Source organism: Harmonia axyridis, chromosome 6, assembly GCF_914767665.1.
Source record: "Harmonia axyridis chromosome 6, icHarAxyr1.1, whole genome shotgun sequence".
Classification (NCBI taxonomy): Eukaryota; Metazoa; Arthropoda; class Insecta; order Coleoptera; family Coccinellidae; genus Harmonia; species Harmonia axyridis.
Window position 1 is genome coordinate 27604870 of NC_059506.1, and position 22007 is coordinate 27626876.

Genomic DNA, 22007 nt, shown 5'->3' on the forward strand with positions numbered 1-22007 from the left:
ACATATATATTTTTCTTGGCCTCCATATGAAATGTTGGGTGACGAATATATATTTTACAAGAGAAATAATTGAAAAACTGTTGAATTGCAACAAGAGCAAACAAAATGTATAAAAAATAGGGGATCTAAAATTTACAATTATCAAATCTAACGTGGTCTTAATGAGAAATCCTGTATATGACGATATTTCTAATCTTCCTATGTATTTCAAATGAGATAATTATATTCTGATCAAGCAGACAAAGGATCTGAACTAAAATGTAAGTCATTCAAATTGCACTCTAACCTTCACTTCATGTCCAGTAATCGATTAAGATAAACTGTGCTTCGATGATGCGTGGGTGGCAGTCTGATTTATGAGAGTTTGCATCAACTGAGACCCTAAGGAAAACCGACACCTTTGCATGTTTCATCAGTATGTTCTCTAGGTATTTCATTTCAGTTCACACTCAATCGATTTACGTGATAAATTGAATATGAATTGGAATCTCCCAGGCGCTATTCGAAATATAACAGGTGAAAACACCCACAAGGCTCTGTTTGTGTTCGTTTGTCTGATATACTGTATTATAGGTTATTTATGGAACATTTCAGTTAGAAAAGGTTAAGTCACACTGAGTTAGTGTTGCAAAACCAGTTGCCCTTATCACTATAACGTGTATCTTTTGGTTTACTATTTCTGTACTAAAGATAGCCCATTTCACTAATTATATTTATTAATTGCGTAAGTTTTTTTGGGACAAATCCTTGTCGAGAATTACAGGGGATGTTTCATGTGAGCAATAGCCTGAGATCTAAGATCTTGCATTGAAAAGTTATACGCTTCTTAATTATTTTTTCCCGAAAAACAATGGTGTGTTAATATATGAAAATAATATCACGGACAATTTTTCAATTCTGGAAAAAGTACCTCCTCGAGTGGATCTCGAACCTTCAACCTCTGAATAACCAGTCCGATGCTCTAACCTCGGTTAGCTCGATTGGTCAGATCATCGGACTGGTGATTCGGAGGTTGTGGGTTCGAGACCCGTTCGAGGATTTACTTTTTTCAAAATTGAAAAATTGTCTGCAAGTCATGATATCATTTTCATCTATACTAGTGGAATAAATTAAAGGATCAAAATAAAATTCGAAATTTTTAGCGTTTTTTCAAATGGCTATATTTCAGATAAAATGGTCATATCTACACTTGAAAAAAAACCATTTGAAGCTTGAAGTTTATAGTTAAGAGATCTCAAAATGAAACAATTTTTCAAGCAACGTGTACCGCTCAATCCTAATGAATAGAGTATCTAAAATTTCTGCGAAATTTTTTCAGTTTTCATTTTTGGCATACAGACTTGGACATTTGTTTCCAACTCAATCACTATATGGATGAGATAACTTGTTCATTCAGCTTCAATACCTTTTTTCAAAATTTCGATGCGAGCACTTCTCGCTGAAATATCGAACGTTGAATTGAAAAGGACCTTTTTGTCTTCAACAATCAATACTAATAATAATAATAATAATGAAAATATTTATTGATCCTGTGAGACATTATATGTATAGAACAAGTCAATCTACGTAAATACATTCACAAAAGAGAATTATGTTTTAAGTATTCCCTAACACTCAGTATGCTCTACAAAGCATTACTGATTAAATTTTCGTTTTAATTTTCAATTTATCCAAAGTTTTAATAGAATCTGGTAAATGATTGTAAATTCATTTGCTCTAGCACATTTCACATGTCTAAAAGATTTTCACATAAAACACCAACTTCGGCACAAATTTGGTTACAGTCTATAGAATTTCTTGGTTCATTTGTTTTTTTTTTTGTAATTGTAATTTTTATGTGGTGGTCAATCAGAATTGGATTTTAGTGAGTTGGGTTGACTTACCTCTGTCTGATGGTGTTCTTGGGTTTCCGTGTCTTCTGTTGTATTTGTGGTGACCATCGGTCCAGAATCTTCAACGACTTTTCCATCTTCGAGTACTACCTGTCTCTTTACCCTTGTTTCGATTTGTTTGGTGTTAACGACTTCTGTTTTCTTCTTACTTATCCATTCCTCTGGAAAGTTAAGGTATGTTCAATTGAATTCTGCTCGTATAAACCTTTTTTAAGTAATGAATATAAACAGCAATATAACCCATAACAGAATCGATCGAATTGAATATTTTTTCGTACCAGATGAAGAACTAAAATGTTTTCAGTCTATACGAGACGATCTGTGATTTTTTTCAAAAAGATACAATCAGATTTTATTTGTTCAGAATAAATCATGAAATCTATAATTCATTTTTAAATGGTATAATATAAATAAAAAGAAAGTTTCTTGGAAAACAAATTTTAGGGGTGGCTTTCTCTAACCCTTGTAATCATTAAAATGCTTACTTTTGAATTAAATTTTTTTAATTTTTCGGTATTTAAGAGAAAAATTAAAATTGATTTTTTATGGAGCAATGTTTAGTCATTGGTTTATGCCGATAAACCAGCAAACTCTTAAAGAATTTCGGAGCCAATAATCAAGCCACATTGACGCAAAACGGCCAGATTTATTGAAGAAAATGGGACTAATAGATTTGAAGAGAAAAATAATCCAGAAGCCGACCCAAATGGCAATAAATTCGGCAACGTTTAGCAAAGCTAACGACGATAATCCTGATGGATGCATGTGTTTTTTTTAAGCATCAATAACTTGTAAACAGCATTATGAGGGGATTACGCGACATCTGGTTATTGACGAGAATAATGCATAATGTTTTTGATGTTAATTAAATTTGTCAGTTTTACTTCCTGTTTTTGCTGACCGAATTGAATCTCATTCAGTACTTCATATGTCAACACATGAAATTTTTGTTGATCAAGCTTCAAATGTCACTCTTTTGGCGCCTTAGTTGACCGCCTATCCTGCCTCTTCCCTAGCGACGGCCCTGTATTCATTTATTTAAAAAATCAAATTCCTCGATTTTTTATCGATCGTGAATATTTTATGGGTTATTCTTAATGACTTTTGAAGAAATAGAAGGGTTATTCCTTTTACGGTGATTCATTTCGAAGCCATTCCAATCTCAAATTCGCTACAGTCCAATTAATACATATTCGATTCCCGTTGAATAATATATGAACAATAAAATATTCAATTTCCCTCCAACAACATTCAGAAATTGCAGTTTGAACTATCATAATTGCTGCTGGAACTTTAATTGAACGGTGCCATTGAATTCTAAATAATCATTACAATACTAGAAAGGCACGTTGACGTGTTGACAAATGCCACAGAAAATCATTCAGTCGTTTTTCATAGCCAGCGGTCAGAAAGAATGCAATCGGGAGAATGATTTATAAATATATTCAAATGATCTATTGTTGAAATTGCAGTTCTATGGCACTGTGCTGACATAACTGTTCTTCGTTGTTGACTGGCGGCTGGTTTTAGAGGTCGCTGTCGAGGCCGTTTTGATGGAATTGCAACCGGAATAGGAAATGATAATAAAACTGTGCACTGATTGTGACTGACGGAAAATTTTCAAGTGCATTTACTGCATTTCATGAGTAATCAACACTGTTTCCGATATCAAACGTTTTACTTGAACATAACGATAAATTTGAAGTTTTTTTAGAATTAGAATTTGTGTAGAATTACCTATAAGTACCTATAAGGCCAACAGATATTTTAGTGTCCAAATTTTTCAACTGTTCCTGGTTTATTTTCAAGTGCACAATCCGAAATAGCTCTCATATTTAGCCAATCACATCTATTTTTTGAGATATTTTACATTTATCATTTTCAACTTGTATACACACATCGTCAAAAGTTTCGGCCCCCTTTGGTTTCTCAAGAAATAAACAATCTATGTTTTGGAAATGAGGAGAATATTTTCCTTTATTTCAACTGCAACAATTTGATAGAAAATATTTGTTTATTACTCTTTGCTTAATGCAGGTAGAAAAAAATAGGACAAATTATATTAGTTATTGCACAACTGAATCCAAATTCAATAGTCCATATTACCATCTCTTCTCTTAATCAACTGCCCAATATGCCTAGGCATCCCACGAATCAAGTCATTAATGAAATTTTCAGGCATATCGTTCCATTCTTTCTGAAGGGCTTAACTCAATTCCTGAAAAGTTGAAGGTGGGTTTTGCCGATTCGATAATACTCTTTCTAAGTAATCCCATACGTGCTCAATTGGATTCATGTCTGGTGAGTTTACTGGCCAGTTCATTCTCTGGATATTGTTCTCTGATAAATGAAAGTAACCCCAAAATCGTTGCCCAGAGGAACAATGATTGGTTCTATGATGTTTTCTACGTATATGGCACTAGTCATTGTTCATTCAACCATTCAACGATAATAACAGGGGTACGGCGACCGAATATTATACCCCCCAGAACATTATTGATCCGCCTTGAGAGGGCACAACTTTCTGGGCAAAATTGAGTCGCTCTAGTCTGCCTGGACCTCTCCAAACCCTTTCTCATCGACTATCATTTTGTAAACCGAATAGTGACTCTTCAGAAAAAAATACGTTGCGCCATTGTAGTAAAATCCAGTCTTGGTGGTGTTTTGCCCATTGCCGACGGGTAGCCCTATGTCCAGGGATAGCAGATTTACTCTTGAAGGTCTGCTTCCCCTTAAACTAGAGGAATGCAACCGTATCCTTAGGATACTGATTGAGAATACCCGTCTATAGGTCCTCAAAAAATGACTTCGAAGGGCTATGCCGTCATCAGATTGAACTTCATCAGCTTATGTTTCTGTATCATATTCTGGAAGTTCAGAAAGACTGCTGAAGAAGTAGAACGAGTATTTCTTCCAAATGCACTACAGGTCATTTTGAAGAATGAAGACAAGGGTGTTACGATTTATGTCTATTATTCCTATTTATGCATTTAATATTAATGAGATGAAAACAAATCGCTCCAAATCATTGGTACACCAAACTAAAAGCACTTCCTTTTTTCAACGGTCCACTGTGGTCCTGTGATACTTATCTCTTTATATTGGGCTAAAGTATCAGAACTCACATCAATCAACCTTGATATCAAAAACTAGAACTGATAGAAAAATCTGGTGGGATTTTTGAAATCAGAACACGAATAACTAAATCATTCTGTGTAATATATCTTCTCAATGGAGTTAAGATATAATGCTTTATTAGACCTATATTAAATGAGTTATGATGGATATCAACACTTACTTTATAATTTTTTTATGAAATTATAAAAAATGCGATTTGTATAAAATATTCCGGTAGAGAGTTTTATATGGGGCTCTCTATATGTTGTTGGCAGTTCAAATTACGATGCATTTGAATGGGAAACTTCAACGATCGATCAAGACACTAACCTTATATCGATATCAAGATGCAAAGCAAAAGCTTTGCACTTGTTCTATATGTAGAGATAAAAGGAGGCAAGATTTCATTACAACAACAATTAATATTAAACATATGAAATCATAATATTTCATAATTGATTTAGTTTTTAATATGAAATATTGTGAAATAATCAAATAATTTCATAAATAAATGAGCATCGAAAGCTTCTCAGTGATTTTCTAGAATTTTTTTCTTGAACATTTGGAATAACTGACCTCATAGTTTTAAAATTTTTCGGAAATTTTCACTTTCATTTTGCATAAACTTATTATATTGCATATTATTCATTGATGGTCAATTTTTATATAGAAATTTTTTTTATGTTTGGTCGATATAATTCTAAATTTACCTGATGTTTTCCAATGAAAAAAAGAAATAGAATATTGACTCACCTTCTTTAGTAAGAGCAATGGATTGGCCTGGCTCCACCTGCGAAAAAATATGAGTAGGTGCTATAAAAATCCTAGTGTGGTAAGTTATCTTTCTCGCACTGTCGGTATAGTGACCTCTAGGGTCGCTCAAGAACAATATCACCACCATTCAACATAGCACTGTGTTTTGTTTCCGAAATAGAATCCACCCACACTAATCCTTCATAGGTTTAAACTTTGTTTCAGTTTGTTAATCACATTGTTCATTATTTCACTTCGAATTTTATACTTTTAAATGCATAGTTTCTTTCTAGAATATGAGGTATTATTGTGTATTAGAATTTATAATGAAATTGTTTAGTATTTTGACAAAGTATATGTAGGCTTGGTTAATCGATCGTCTAGAGGTATGATTCGATTAGCTGGCCTTTCGTCTTTTTCTCCGTGACTTTGTTGGATTTGTAATAATTGAACTCTTTTCAATTATTTACATCTATTTACAAAGCCACACTTATACAGTACAAACTCAGTATTGAGAAGATCCTAATTACATCTTGATTACAAGTTACTCACTACGGTACTGAATTTCGTCTTTGACTCTAGTTTTAATTACTCGAAACGTCTTCGTTTATCACGTCTTCGTCGTACTTCAAGTTTTCGGTCGTCTCGTCTTTAATTTGTTCGCGGCTCGTCTTAATCTAGTCTTTACGTCGTAAGTTAAGTTGACCGACCGAACTTGTCTCGTCTTCGACTTAAGTTAAACTGTACCGTCTGTACCCGTCTTCCGTTTAATTTGAACTGTCCTCTCTGCCGATTGGAACTCCCCTCTATCAAATATAGACCTCCCTTCTCTCGGTTTGACCACACCCTTAGGGTAGATAGGTACTATACCCTAGTCCAATAAGGGCTTTTGCCGTACCGCCCCCAAAGATCTTCGCGGATTCCTGGAAATCGAATATTCTAGAAGGACTAGAACCTGAGAAAAAGATGTAACACATTGGTACAACCGTCTTGTTCTAGAACTTTCCCAACCCCAGTAAATCTATTAAGTTTTACAACCGACATGACACATTCTTCGACACCCCGAAGAATTACACATCCTTTTTACATTATGTACAATAACAATTCGTTCCCTGTAAATTCATTGAATTTGTCATGCCCTTGGCACTTGAAGAGACTAATAGGTCTCCAAGCATTCGGTTGACCAGGGAACAATAAACTGGATCCCACATATATATCAGAAATGGAGAGAGTATATGCAATTTTCACATGTCCCCAACATGGTTAGATTACATTGTCGAATTGTGATATATTTTCTAATCCACAATTTTACTATGTCGTTATAAATGTATATTAAATTGAATGAAATATATTTATTTGAGTGATTCCCGATGAAATTTGAATATTTGGAATCCGATATTTTCCTAATGGTCGAATCTAGCTATCTATCTATTTTAACTTTTATTTAAACTATCTGCTTGGTATTGACTATAAAGCTAAGCAATTAATATTGTAATCACCGGATATTACGTGATTATCCACCAATTTTTCATTTTCTAGTGATTCTATTTTAGCATTTTCGATATTCTTATGAATTTGCTACTGAACGCGCTGTATTGTTTGCACAATACCAAATCCCACGAAAATACATTTCAGACCGAGTTCTGACCTCGTCAAATCTAAAAGTTCACAAGGAAACCGTTAGGCAACTTCAGATAGGCAAATTAGTTGCAAATTTCGTCAATGCACTGTGTCATTATTGGCGATTAGGAAAATAGCCATAATTATGGCTTTGCATAGGATGAAATATGGCTTTACAGTAGAAGATAGATGGACATGGTTCCAATTGACGAAAGAATTACTCGTTGGGTAATCTAATTCATTTTTCTCACGTGATGTCTAATTGAGATTATGTGAACTGCATGATAGGAAGTGAGATGACATTTTTTATTGAATTCTACAGAGGTTGTGTGATTTTTTTTCTGTTGACTTCTTATTCGATACGGGTTGTTTCAAATATTTTAATATTATGACATTACCGTATTGAATGTCAACAATTTTCAAGTTAATTACTTTTTAAAATTACGTACTTCATCTAACAACTACAGGTTATGGGCCCAGGTATTAAGTTTTGTTGAAAGGACCGAATTTTCACAACTGTTACCATTGCAGAATGTAAAATTCGACAAATTGAAACATGAAGCACATAGAGGAATTTACTCAAGTATCAACAAGTTATAGCATAGATCCACAGGTCTAGTTGTTCGAGGAGATCCCAAGTCTGTTTAGTTGTTAAAATACCTAAAGCACATGTATGCGGAATTTATCGCCAGCTAAGTGAATTTGAAAGAAGTAAAATTATTGGTCTATGGGAGGCGGGGTTGTCATTTCTAGAAATCGCTAACCGCACGAACAGAAATCCAACTACTGTTATGAGATGTTGTCAAGTTTGGTTTGATAATGACCAAAATCGAAGAAAAGTAGGCACCGTCGAAGGAGCACAAATGAAGTCCAAAATCGACGTCTATGATTTATGGCCATTAGAGATCGATTTGCGACAACTCAATCTTTGGCTGTACCGCTGGATAAGGTCTTTTGGAGTGCAGCATTATCGACTCCATCTTGTGTTACCTCGTTTGAGCATCGCCGACAACGATTACAGTGGTGCAGAGAACGTCAACATTGGAATGTGAAATGGCTTCAGGTCGTATTTTCTGATGAAGTTTGTTTCTCTTTGATGTTGACCAATGAAGGGTTAGACGACGTCGGGGAGCAAGACGTGGACATCAGTTTGATGTTGAGCGTCATGTACACCGGACAGTAGGCGTTATGGGGTGATATTGCACATGCAAGAAGGTCACCTTTAGTCTTTATTCGAGGTAACATGACAGCGCTGCGTTACCTTCAATAAATAGTGGAGCCATATGTTCTCCCTTACCTTAACCGGCTCAAGAATCCAATATTTCAGCAAGATAATGCCCGACCTCATGTTGCCAGAGTTAGTTTAAACTTTTTCGAAGAGACCCATGTGAATATTTTGCCAAAGCCGCCCAGGTCCCTCGATCTTTCGCCCATAGAGCATGTTTGAGACATCATGGGTAGAAGGCTTGGAAATTTACTCTAGCCCCCACGGACTTTGGCGGCTCTGAGACATGAAGTACAGGTAGCTTGGGACAGTATCCCTCAACAAGAAATAGACCATATCATTGCATCAATGCCGAGACGTGTTGGGGAGTATATAGATAACCATGGTGGACAAACACATCTTTAACAAATTTATTGAAAAAAAATTGTATACCTGTCGTTTTTTCTCCAAATTTCAGTCATTTAGTCCTTACTTTACTATCTATGTTTCACCAAAAAAAATCAGAAAAACGACCTGAAGCCATTTCACATTCCAATGTTGACGTTCTCTACTGTAATCGTTACCGGCGATACTCAAACGAGGTAACACAAGATGGAATCGATAATGCTGTAGTCCAAAAGACCTTATCCAGCGGTACATGTTTCGGACAGTTACAGGATGGCCTTGTTCTCGTAACCGCTCATCAACCAAAGATCGAGATGTCGCAAATCGGTCTCTAATGGCCATAAGTCTTAGACGTTGATCTTGAACTTCATTTGTGTCCCTTCGACGTCCGGTGCCTACTCTTCTTCGATTTTGGGCATTATCAAAACACGCTTGACAATATCTCATAACATTTGTTGGATTTCTGTTCGTAAGGTTAGCGATTTTTCGAAATGACAACCCAGCTGACGATAAATTCCGCGTACACACACTCTAGGCATTTTAACAACAACTAAACATCAACTTGAATCTCCGCAAATAGCTGGTTTGTTATAAAATTTTGAAAACGACCACAATATCCAAATAAAAAAATTATTTACTTGAAAAACCTTCACGATTTTCTTCTCCAAATTCAATAATTTTCTCCTTGCTATACTATTTATGTTTTACCAAAAAAATTCAAAATTCAAACAGATCCTTCTTTACTCCTTGCTATACTATCTATGTTTTACCAACAAAAAAAAATTTAAATTTAAACTGCAACTTCTGGGTGTTGCAGTTTCTTTGTCAGTTAGTTTATTACGGCAAATGTCACGTTTGACCAATATTTATTTCCTACATTGTATATTTGTATTTGAGGCCAATTCTTGGGTTTGCGAGAAACAACGCAGTTTATTCAAAAGCAGCGAAAGTCAATTATAAAGTCGATGGAAATGGGTGCCAAGCACGTTTATCCATAATCATAGTCATAACAGACGACCCAAGTCTAGGTAATTAAATTTGTTTTATAACTACCGTTACATTTGTCGTTAAATTTCCGCGAATTTAGAACGTCGATCTCGTTACGAAAATATATCAAGCGTAGCCATAATATAAGTCATTTAATATCACGAAACTAATAAATATGGACTTTGAAAGGGTATTTGTCGTATTGTGCTAGTCTACCTTTACCAATTTTAAAATTTTTTGGTCCTTGCAGTACAACAAAAGTCGATTAAATGTTTTCAGGCCATAAAAATATTTTTCCATGAGGGTTTCAGTTATTTCGTATCGGTTTAACACGAAACTGCTATTAGTTGAGGTACTTACCAGAGGAATGTCTGATGTTGAATATTTTTAAGTTTAAGTTATTTAAAAGTTCAGTAGAGTAACCTATTTATTTTATTATCCTTTAGTAGATATACCGACTAATTTTTGGTAATAAATTATTATCAAATGGTTGAGCAGTGTTTGTAGCTGTTCAAGAGCATTAAACCTGAATTTTTGCGTCGATAGGTGACAATGGATGAAACATGGCTCCATCTTTCACTCCGGACGCCAATCGACAGTCAGCTGAGTGGACTGCACACGATGAACCGAATTCAAAGTGAGGAAAAACACAACAGACTGCCAAGGTTATGGCATCAGTATTCTGGGATGCGCAAGGTATAATATTCATTGAGAACCTCTAAAAGGGCCAGACCATCAACAGCGATTATCATAAAGCGTTATTGGATCGTTTAAAGGATGAAATCGTTAAAAAAACGGTTACAAATCAATGAAAACAATGGCAAAATTGCATGAATTGGGCTTCGAATTGCTTCTGCATCCACCTTATTCGCCAGATCTGGCCCCAGCGACTTTTTCCTGTTCTCAGACCACGAAAAATGTTCGCTGGAAAGAAATTTGGCGCCAATGAAGAAGTAATCGCCGAAACTGAGGCCTATTTTGAAGCGAAAGACAAATCGTACGACAAAAACGGTATCGAAAAGTTGGAATATCGCTATAATCGCTGTATTGCCCTGAATAATAAAATCGAATTTTGGCGAAAAAAATGTGTTTTACTATGGTAAACCGTGGACTTTTCAATTGGCCTGTTAGTATGTATCGAAACTTGAAACAAAATTCTTCATTTCATAGATTTCCCCGTTTCAATATCGTTGGCAACAATGGAAAGCAATTTTCAACCTGTCTACCATAGTCTGTGAGTACGTCACAGTGTTCAAGTTATTCATATTCTAGTAGCTATCAGTTTACGTTACTTTTATTAAACAATTAATGTAAAAAAAGGAGAGATGACTAATTTATATGCGTCTGACTGTATCATTGTTAGACTAAATTTAGCCTTGCCAAGGAGAAATTTGATATTTACTGTCAAGGTTTTACAAGTTTGAAGTCCAACCTTGCTTTATGTTTTGTGATTTGATATATTTTCATATAGAATTATATTCATTTGATATAATAGTCTAGTAGTGTATGCAGGTCATCCAGGACTTTCGGAAAAGTGACTTGTTTTGTATCCTAAGACTGTTAGTTTCGGAGATACAGGGTTATTCATGCAAATTGGCCAAAAATTTCTGATTTCCATAACTTGGGAATCAGTAGTCTGCTTTTGTTCAAATTTTGTGGGTTTATTTACTTCATGCAGCCCTTCGAAGCGGTTAAAGAAATTTTAATATTTTCAGGGAAGTACTCAGATTATTGAGTTTTTTCCTTTGGACTTCGAAATCTATATTTTTACACGTTTTAGAGAAATATCGTTATTGGCATGAAAATCTACATAATTCAGTCTAAACAATTCAATTTTTACTTTGAATGGCACAATTTTCAAAGGAATAGCAAACGAAATAATTCAAGTGTTATGTACAGGGTCCGGCAAAAAAACCTCCCTGATTTCAATAGGCATTTGCAAAAAGAATAAGAAACATATAGAACAATTACTTATATTTGTGAATAGCCTATATGATGCCATTTTACATCACTTAGTACACTCTACTTGGTTTTGAAAATTATGTCTGATAAATGATGTCCCCCATTGTTAAGACATTCACGAAGTCTTTCCCTGAAGTTGTCCATAGTTCTTCGTGTAACTTCCCTTGGAATGGCTGCCACTTCCTGCCTAATGGCATCTTTTAGTTCTTGCAGAGTTCTGGGACGATGTTTGTACACTTCAGCCTTTAGGTACCCCCACAGAAAGAAATCACAAGGTGATAAGTCGGGTGACCTTGGGGGCCAGGAAATGACTCCTCTTAAAGAAACAAGACGTCCAGGGAACAACTCTCTTAACATTTCCATGGACCGCCGAGCAGTGTGAGCTGTGGCTCCGTCCTGTTGGAACCAAACTTCTTCTTCCTGATGGTCTAAAACAAACTGGTTTATCTTGGGTCGGAGAAATGTCTCTATCATGTGACAATAGCGATCGGTATTGACCGTTACCGTTACAATGGGGGACATCATTTATCAGACATAATTTTCAAAACCAAGTAAAGTGTACTAAGTGATGTAAAATGGCATCATATAGGCTATTCACAAATATAAATAGTTGTTCTATATGTTTCTTATTCTTTTTGCAAATGCCTATTGAAATCAGGGAGGTTTTTTTGCCGGACCCTGTATTATGTTTGAATTGTTTTTATTCTTTTTGTGATAATATTTGATGTATACTGATATTTTTTCGGATTTTGAAGCTTTCTGTTCTACTCTATTTCATTGTAAACTTACTACGATTACTATGATCCTAATATAATATCAACAGTATTCATTTCATACAAAGTTAGCTACCCAACAAGGCGTAAACAATAATAAAATTAAGCCAGAATCATCCATAAAAACCGAAAATAGCGGTAAACGGACCTACATACATAACCGAAGGTTGTGTGAATTGTCCATTCACAAGATGCATAGAATTGTACAATATATTGTCCTTGCCTCATCAATCTCCCACGCTATATGTCTCGACTCTATGCTTATTCACGAGATCTTGCACGATACGATCGACCATTTACGTTTCGAGCTTTATGCTACTTCGAGTTGGTTAACCTGAGGCTAAAGTACATATTTGGGTTTAATATGCTCGGTAAATTGAATGATTGTTGTACCCATTAGATAATTCTATTGTTCGTTATTTTGTAAAAATCGTGGTTTTCGCTCGGAGCTCTCTGTGTCTATTCATGCGTCGACTTTCGCTTCTTAATTGTTCGAGAAATTGAAGGTTTGTTGAGGAAAAATATCGTTCTTTTAGTATCGGTTTGACCCAAACGTCTTTCAAGGTGTGCTGTTAAAATTTTATGAGGGAGGGTTTGACTAGGTACAAATTGCGCGTGTAGTGAAATTTCCAAGATGGAAAGCGATTTTAAAAACATTTATTAATGGTGTAATTCAAATATAATATTCTTTTCGCAAACTCAGCTTAATTTGACTTCTGTTGCTTAAAGAAAATCTATAATTTCAATACGAGTATTCAATGCAATACGTCTACAAAGCTGGCAAGACAGTAGCTTGGGATAGTAATTTCAATGTGTTGGAGAGATAGCATACAAACTGTGAAAGTTCAATTAGAAAGAAGAGGAAAGTATATCCCCCACGTTAACAAATCTTCAGGAAAAATTTTGTGAGAGTCTTTAGCAGAGCAAAAAAACGTTTTCGCGTGAACAAAAATATAATTATCATTAATGGTGTTTGAAAGCTGATAGCCCAAATGAAGTAGTTGAGCAATTTATTTCTGCACATTCTGGTCGAAAAATCTTGTTACATTATCGACGTCCACATCAATATCTTCCAATTCCGACCATAAAATTTAAAAAATCATAGCTAAAGTTACAGTTGCATCAGCTCAAACAGTGATACGTTGAAGATGAAGAGGCTTTTCAACAATCATTTTTAGATTTTCCTAGCCTCAAATGCGGCAATTCTGCTTATTAACTTAGTCTGCATACAGGCCTGGGTTTTTGTCATCACTATGGGCTACAGCAGCAATATTCTCAGCTGTTCTTGGGCAATGCACATGTTTCTATTCTTCACATCATTTATTTGCCCAAAGAGCTTAAATTTTTGCAATTATTGCTGGCCAAGAAGGTGCTTCACTACGACCCAAAAGTGCTTTACATTTGTGAACTGCGACTGTGAAATTTTTACCATTTTTGTAGTGAATTTCAATAACTTCACTACATTGTTGAAGCCTGTATCGTTCCATTTTTGGCAATGACATAGATTTGACTTGTGAAATGTCAAAATATAACATAACATAAGTGATAGCTGCTCAGTTAGCGGTCTACCTCTTATAGAAAATACCTTTATAAAAGCATTCGTTTTCATCATTGAAATTTTTTGCGAATACAATTTTGATATAAACAATAGAGTTATTTTTATTCAAAAGTATTTCATTGTTGATATAACTTCAAGTTATCAACATTATATTATAATTATAGAAAAATTCGATCCATACAGACTCTCAAATTAACTAGCATATTTTATGGTAGATAATGTAAAAATGAACTGCAAAACACTAAACTCCAAAGATTAAATATGCGAATGATACATAATATATGTATACTTCAAATTGAGTTAGCCCGATCTATTTGGTTTCTCATCCTATAAAACTAGGTATATATTATTCGAGTTGTAATTAGTTTTTCACTACTTGTCTACTAGCAGTACTAGCATTTAGCATAAAAAAATGCCTCGAGTTCAAAGATGTGAGCGCTCTAGACAACTAGCTCTACGAAGTTTTACACTATGAACGTTTGAACTCAATGAAGAATAACAGCTTTTGGTATTAGCATAATATCGTTTTCAGCAAAATGTGTAGAGATATTTTTGAGACTTTGCATTTTCTAAGAAAGGACCCTTTATGTGGTTTAGATTTTCATCAATTTTGCTTGAATCTTTGCCTTCTTAATTGAGAAATAACCTCCTTAGTTTAGTAGTATCGCTGTTTTCACACCTTATTGTTCTGAAGTTATCTTGATTATTGCAAAATGAACGTTATGTGAGATTTGTGCATGAACTCAATATCATTCAACCAACATCGGTAATTTGAGAGTATTTCTGTTTAGAACTTTGAGAATTACAGTCGAATTGAAGTGTTCAAAAAAAAAAAATATCTGTCAGTTCAAACCCTTCGAATGATATTTATCCTGGCACTTTTTCTGCATGAGTTTTCATGGAAAGAAATGATAAACCAATGGGTAAAATTTCCAGTTAACTCGAAAAATTTTTCGAACTGTTATAGAAGAGTAATCATTAAAATGATTATTCCCTTTTAAGTAAGTAAACTTTGAAGTTTTATAGATTAAAGGTTACAATCATAAAGCAGAGAAAGGTTTCAATAATTTCCATTTAAAAACCATCTACTGAACATTCGCATCGAAGTATTGAACCTTAATTTAAAATAACATTTACGAGTTATCCATAATCAATTTATTTACTTTCATTTCTCGCTTAATATCGTTTCCCAATATCAATAATTTATGGTATCAGTTAATCCGTTTAAAAAAACTGATGATCATTTTTACGTTATATTTGCATAGACCGCTATAGGTATCGATAATCATTGGTGAATTATGGTCAGCGATTTTATGGTTTTATGAATTTTGCTCGATGCTAATAATACAGTATCCTGTAATTCCATCAGTGCTTGCAGTGTCCGCTAGATTGATTAGGTAACTGCAATTAAAACTACGTCGCAGTTAATTTGTTTGTGAAATGGAGAGGTAGACCCAGAGCTAAGCAGGTGAATTTTGCTGATAGTAAATTCACGCAAAAAATATTTCATTAAAATGTTGGGTTATACAAAACTACTATTGTGGTGATTGTCATAATCAAATCAGTTCTAGGTAAAAACAATGAGTTGATCGGTAATCAGTTAGAAAACCGAACGAAATTGTTAATGAATTAATAAAGTTGAAGCAGTTTAAGTTCCGGTAAGAGTTGAATGTGAAATCAAATCTCTGAAAATTTTATTAAATCATTCGTTATTTCTTCATGAAATAGGTACTTTCTGTCAAGTTTGATTAAATGAAGAATAACTTGGAAGGTACTGAAGTCTACTCACGTGAACTTTGAACGTCATTTGTCATTTAGTTTGTTTACAATGTACAATTTTCAGATTGATTTTAATGCTATTTTGTGATATTAACAATGGATACAATATTGTACAATTCATTGTGTCCTACAATTTACAATACTTCGGAATTCTGAAAAGAATACTGAGAAGAACGGCTAACACAAGAAGATACTAGAAATCTCCAGGACACCAAGGGAGAATACGAAGCCCCGACCAGAAACGCAAACCGAATCAATAATGTAAAAGTGTTATTAGAACTTAGAAGAATTGGCAATAGATACAGTGCGAGAACAATGTGACAATTTTTCTGGAACAGTGCCCGCATCTTTCCTCCAGACTTTTTTTCTGGTGAAGCACTTTAGTCCAGCGCTACACTTCTTGGTATCTTGTAGTTTGTCGTATCTGCTACCGATTTCGAGAAAACATTTTTAAACAATTCTCTAGTAATTCTCAGGAAAATCCAAATTATCATGGAGATCCAGTTAGTAAACTGTGATTAGTGAATAAATTGATTATAAGTGTTGGTACAGATTTGATGATCTGTGGCGAAGATTAATAAACATTCTATAAACTGATCTTATCATTACAAAAAGTAGGACTACAAGAAACATCCTGTATCTCGAAAACAAAGCGTTTGTTTATAGGACTTTTCATCTCTAAAAAGTATTCAAGAAATCTCTCATTTTTCTTTGTACATCCAATTTAGGAACACCCTGTATACATATACACACCAAATCTCCATTGGATTGAATCTGCAGTCATGGAAATATTGTATGTTTCCGCTAGAATTTCCTATAGTCTCATTCTGTATATGCTTGAAATTTTGGTCGGTGCTTAAAAATGTTCTTTCATATCAACACCCAAATTCTCAACTCCGTCTGTTGTTGTGTTAACGGAAATATTGGGTAATTTTCTTAAGATATTCATCTTAAATATGCGAATATGTAAATTTTCTTCTCAATCAAACCTGCAGTTTTGAAATTAACAGGAACATAAAATTACTATTATACATATATTATTTATTTGACCTATTTAGCTGGTATGTTAGTATTGTCTATCTTAATTTATTGTTATGTTTTGTACTTGATTGTTTAAATTCCTTGCTGCTTTGACTTGAAAATGGGTTCATTTTAAAGGTCTCGAAACTAGTCATTATTAAAATAAAGATTGTGGGACAATAAGGACTGCTTTTTCCGAATTGAAAGGAACATAAAATATTTACGAAAGCCCTAGTCAGACTTTGCCTATTATAGAACTTGATCGTGAGATCTGAACCTATCCTGAGAAATTTAAATTTAGTTTTTCGTTCGAAAGTTGCTTTACATATCGACGGACAAAATTGAATTTCAGGACGAACTCGTCATCAGTGTGTCGAACCTTATAGTTTGATACATTTTTCGCTCAAATTCCAAAAATACAGTTATTGCATGATAATGATATAATCAAACAATAAATATTTATAAAAACAACCGTACAATTAAAATATAGCCCAAAGCATGTGCATATAATCTCAAGAATTCCTAACGCAAAAACAATAATGTCTAGAACTTTTTGACAAAGAATTATGTTCAATATCATCGAAGCATATTTAATTTGATTGCACGTTGACAGACATGATTTCTTAGTTTGGTTACTTCATTTATTTTGCCTTCACAATACATGAAATGTGTTCCTGGGATGATCAATACAATAAGGCAACCTACTTTTGTACTAAATTCAATTTCTTATGGTTCTTGAAAAAATCTCTGGATGGGTGGACTGAGTCTAAAGCTTCATTTCCAGGAAAAATGAATTTAAATAGAAAGAATATTAATAGGCAAAGTATCCATGCTTCAAGTTCTCTTACCTCCATAGTTTGGAGGTCAAGATATTTTAGAAAATTCCATTCTAATTGATTACCCTGGTTGAATTACCGCAACAAAATATCTACTACTGGAGTGTATCAAATATTTCATTGACTCGGTCTTCACTAGATGGAAATTCATTCGAAAATCGACTAATTCCTCGTCCTAATTTCCATCAATCACAAACGCTCAATTTTGAATTAAAAATGGTTTCTAGATGGGAAAACTGTATGACAGTACCTGTCAGCAGTTTTTTCGAGTTTACCAGCGGCAAAACTTGACAGCTATCGTTATGAAAAATAACAATTTATTTGAAAACAAGTAATTATGGTCTCAATAAATAATCTTGCCAAATACCATCCGGGCATTCAATTTTTCCTGTGAAAAAAAACCGAAAAAACACAACGCAAATTAATTTTTTTTTAATAAAAAGCATTCTTGCAGGAGCAAAAATTTTTGTTGCCACTAGAACTAATGATTTTTGCCAAAATATTACTTAGCAACGTGTTTTTTGTATTTTTTTCGGAAAAATTAGAGGCTCTTATGATATTACTCACGAAAATAAAATTTCCACTTTTCATTCTTTAAATAATGAAAAATGCAAATAGAATTCAGTCGATTGAAGTATATGATTTAAGAAAAAATAATGAACCCTTCTAACATAACTCGCATTATCATTCTAACAAAACACGAACTTCTCCAATTTCAAAACTTTGTTACCAACTTAATAACAGACCACTACACCCACCAAAACCAAAACCACCAATATCGCCACAATAACCCCCCTTCGCGGTCCACCGTACTCAGCTCCGGCCGTTCAGACGGCCAACCCTTCGCACGACCCGATTTTCCGAACGCGAGGCGCGCTTTTCGCCAGTACAGGAGCGGGACTGGCCAACTAGACCGATGTTTACTTTTTACGCGGCAGGTTGGCAAGCGTAGCGGAAGGAGATCGTTACATCACGGTGCATTGTTCCACCTGTGCGCCGGCGACGTTTCCCGTCCCAGTTACGCCGCGACGACAGTCCGGCCCAGCCTCCTAGATCTGCCGCGACCTCGGCGTAGAAGAAGAGAGTAAAAGTATAAATGGAAAAGCGAGAGTTGCTAGATCTGCGATTGTGGGAAAACCGTCTTTGGTGTTTTTGCGTTTTTTAAGTTTGCGAAGATCCGTTGTGAAACTGATGGCATTGTAGGGTTTAATTGTGATTTATTGGTTTTGTTTTGAGGCGATTGTGGTAGACAAGGCAGTGGCGGATTTAGCCTAAGGCGGTGGGTTTTAGGCGGGCTAGAAATTTGGTCTGAAAATTATTTTTTGTCTTGCAGAAATTGAAAAATAGTTATTTATTTAACAAGGGAAAAATGATTAGATTTTAGCTCGAGGTAAAATCTTATATTTTTCCTGTGTATAATAAGACTATATTATTCCATAAGGAGGAAAAGTGTCACTTTTCATGGTCATGGTTCATGGCCAGTACCCGCCGAACGTGGCGAGGCGAATAATTGAAGTAGAGCCAAAAAAAGTAACTTTTCCTTCGAAAAAAATATGTTACATAGGCGTACAACTTTGCTCCCGCCGTTTTTTTTTCGAACTTCAGAGCTTTATTGTGAAAAACTGGTTATACATTTATGATTCAAAATAATGGCCATCGCTGGCCACTACTTTCCCGCATCTTTCGAGCAGCGTACGAATCCCGAGTTGAAAAAACTGGTCATCTTTTGAAGCGATTCATGAATTGATCAAATATTTTACTTCTTCATAAGCCAGGCCGTGTGCCATTGATCGAAACAAATGATAGTCCAAGTGAGCAACGTCTGGAGAATACGGCGGATGGCGTAAGACATTTCAACGTTTCCAACTACGTCTTGACCACTTTTGCAACATGGGGTCGAGCATTGTCATGCTGTAAAAGTCTTTTACCATGCCTATCGTTGTATTGCGTCCGTTTGTTTTTCAATGCTCAGCTCAAGCGCATTAATTGCGTTTGGTAACGATCGCCTGTGATTGTTTCAGTTGGTTTTAATATCTCATAATAAACTACGCCGAGCTGGTGCCACCAACTACTGAGCATGACCATGGAACCGTGAATATTTGGTTTGGCCATCGACTTGAAAGCATGGCCAGGATATCCCCAGAATTTTCTGCGCTTGGGTTTATTGTAGTGAACCCATTTTTTTTCTCCAGTCAAAATGCGATGCAGAAATCTTTTTCGTCTTTGCCTTGCAAGCAACTGTTCACAAGCAAACCTACGCCGTTCAACATCTCTCGGCTTCAACCATTCCTTTCAGGCGTGTTGAAATGGCTTTGTTGCATCACTCCCAATGGTCCTGCCAATTCTTGTTGCGTTTTACACGAGTCTTGATTAAGTAATGCCTTCAATTCTGCATCTTCGAAAACCTTCTCGCTTCCACCGCCATGCTGGTCTTCGACGTCGAAATCACCGTTCTTGAAGCGTTGCAACCACTTTCGGCACGTCCTTTCACTATTAGCTGCCTCACCATAGGTATTTTAGAGCATTCGATGAGCCTCAGCCGCAGATTTCTTCATATTATAGCAGAAAATTAAAACCTCCCGGAGGAGGAGAATTTGGCTTGTAAGCTGACATGTTCAATCGAGAATAACTTTATGATGCAGACACAAATCGACTAATATTGCGATGACGTTATGTTTACAAATACCTGAGCTTATTGTATGGCATCTACGATCTATTCCTTTCGACTACCACTTACCGCTACAACCATCTATTGCAACATGGCAGAAGCAAAGTTGTACACCTAATAGTTTGATTATAAATTGAAAAGGGATTTTATTTGTTTAAGAAATTTTTACAATATACTTAAAAAAAACGAAGTTGGTATTATAACTTCAAAACTAATTGCAATAAAAATAAATGATATCACAAATAGATTTTACTGAAAAAAGTGACTGCAGAATGTTTTTGTTTCATGTAATTAGCACCAGTAGTAAAGAAGTTGTTAGAACTTTTCATTTCACGACATTTATAGTTGAATCTATGAGGTTGCCAAATTAATTCTGTCTGAAATCGAGCCCGAAAATTTGCCCTTTTTTGCCAGTTTTTTCTAGCTCAATGGGATTATGAGATCCACTCACTAAACAACGAATTTGGGACACCCAATACATAATACAAGTAATCATTCGAATGCCAAAACCAAATTTCATAAGAATCTAATCATCAGAACCTCTCATCTAGATCAACTTACCGACAGTAATGATATAATAAAACTCATTAACGAGCGCTCAAAAGCTCATATTGATATTGCCAATGTTTATGTACAGTATGGCGAATGCGCCAGTTGTTGCATAATTACCTTTAATCTTCTTATTTTTATTTTTTATTCTATTCGATATCATTAAGAAAATATGAACACAGTGAAAACTGAAGATAGTAAGATATAAATCTATTTCTCACTGTTTTCGACAAAACAGTGTTAGATGTAATACATTCAAGATCAGGGAAAGAGTAAATACTCGTAATATTGAAGATTGTAAAATGGAAATTATACTCCAAAGACAGACATATTTATAAAGATTTTGTGAATTACAGTGTGGTTATGACAACTTACAACTGTGAACTCGAGAAACACAATATCCATCCATTTTCCTATTCACAAAAATTTTAAAAATTATAACTTATCATGAGAATATTTTCAAATTATTATCCTTGTTTCTATTTAGCATTGGCGACACAAATAATGAGCTAACCTATTTCGATATCTGTATCATTCGTGAATTACATTATTATCTGTCTAGATTAAGTTGAGCATTGAATAGATGTTATCGTCGTTCCAAGTACTATTATGGCGATCATTTCAGATGTAGATATTGCGAAAGCTATGTTTGTAGGTGACAGGAATCATATTTTCTTCGCATAATGGTGGTTATTGTGTCTTCAAAGTGTCTACTTAGTTGTTACGGTTGCGTTGTTCGAAGATATAGGTAACTGAAGTACATATTTACTGGTGTCAGCAGGAGTTTGTAACCCTGTCACGTATCAGAGGTTCAATTGTATTCCTTGGAATATCAGTTTTGACCTCAAATTAACGTATGAGAAGCTACATGAATCGAATGAAAA

General features: G+C 34.8%; 1 protein-coding gene across 5 annotated transcripts in view; it reads right to left on the minus strand.

Annotated features, from left to right (window-relative positions):
* LOC123682758 (serine/arginine repetitive matrix protein 1) overlaps nucleotides 1-22007 on the minus strand; it is a 132055-nt gene that overhangs the window by 56650 nt on the left and 53398 nt on the right. For 2 of the 5 annotated variants that reach the window (XM_045621538.1, XM_045621539.1), the window contains exons 3-4: nucleotides 5763-5799; nucleotides 1884-2053 (exon numbers count right to left, since the gene is read on the minus strand). In XM_045621538.1, the coding sequence (XP_045477494.1) occupies nucleotides 1884-2053; nucleotides 5763-5799 (207 nt within the window). Of the gene's footprint in view, nucleotides 1-1883; nucleotides 2054-5762; nucleotides 6052-12346; nucleotides 12351-18655; nucleotides 18810-22007 lie in introns of those variants that run through there. The other 3 variants (XM_045621537.1, XM_045621536.1, XM_045621540.1) reach the window with 3 other exon arrangements.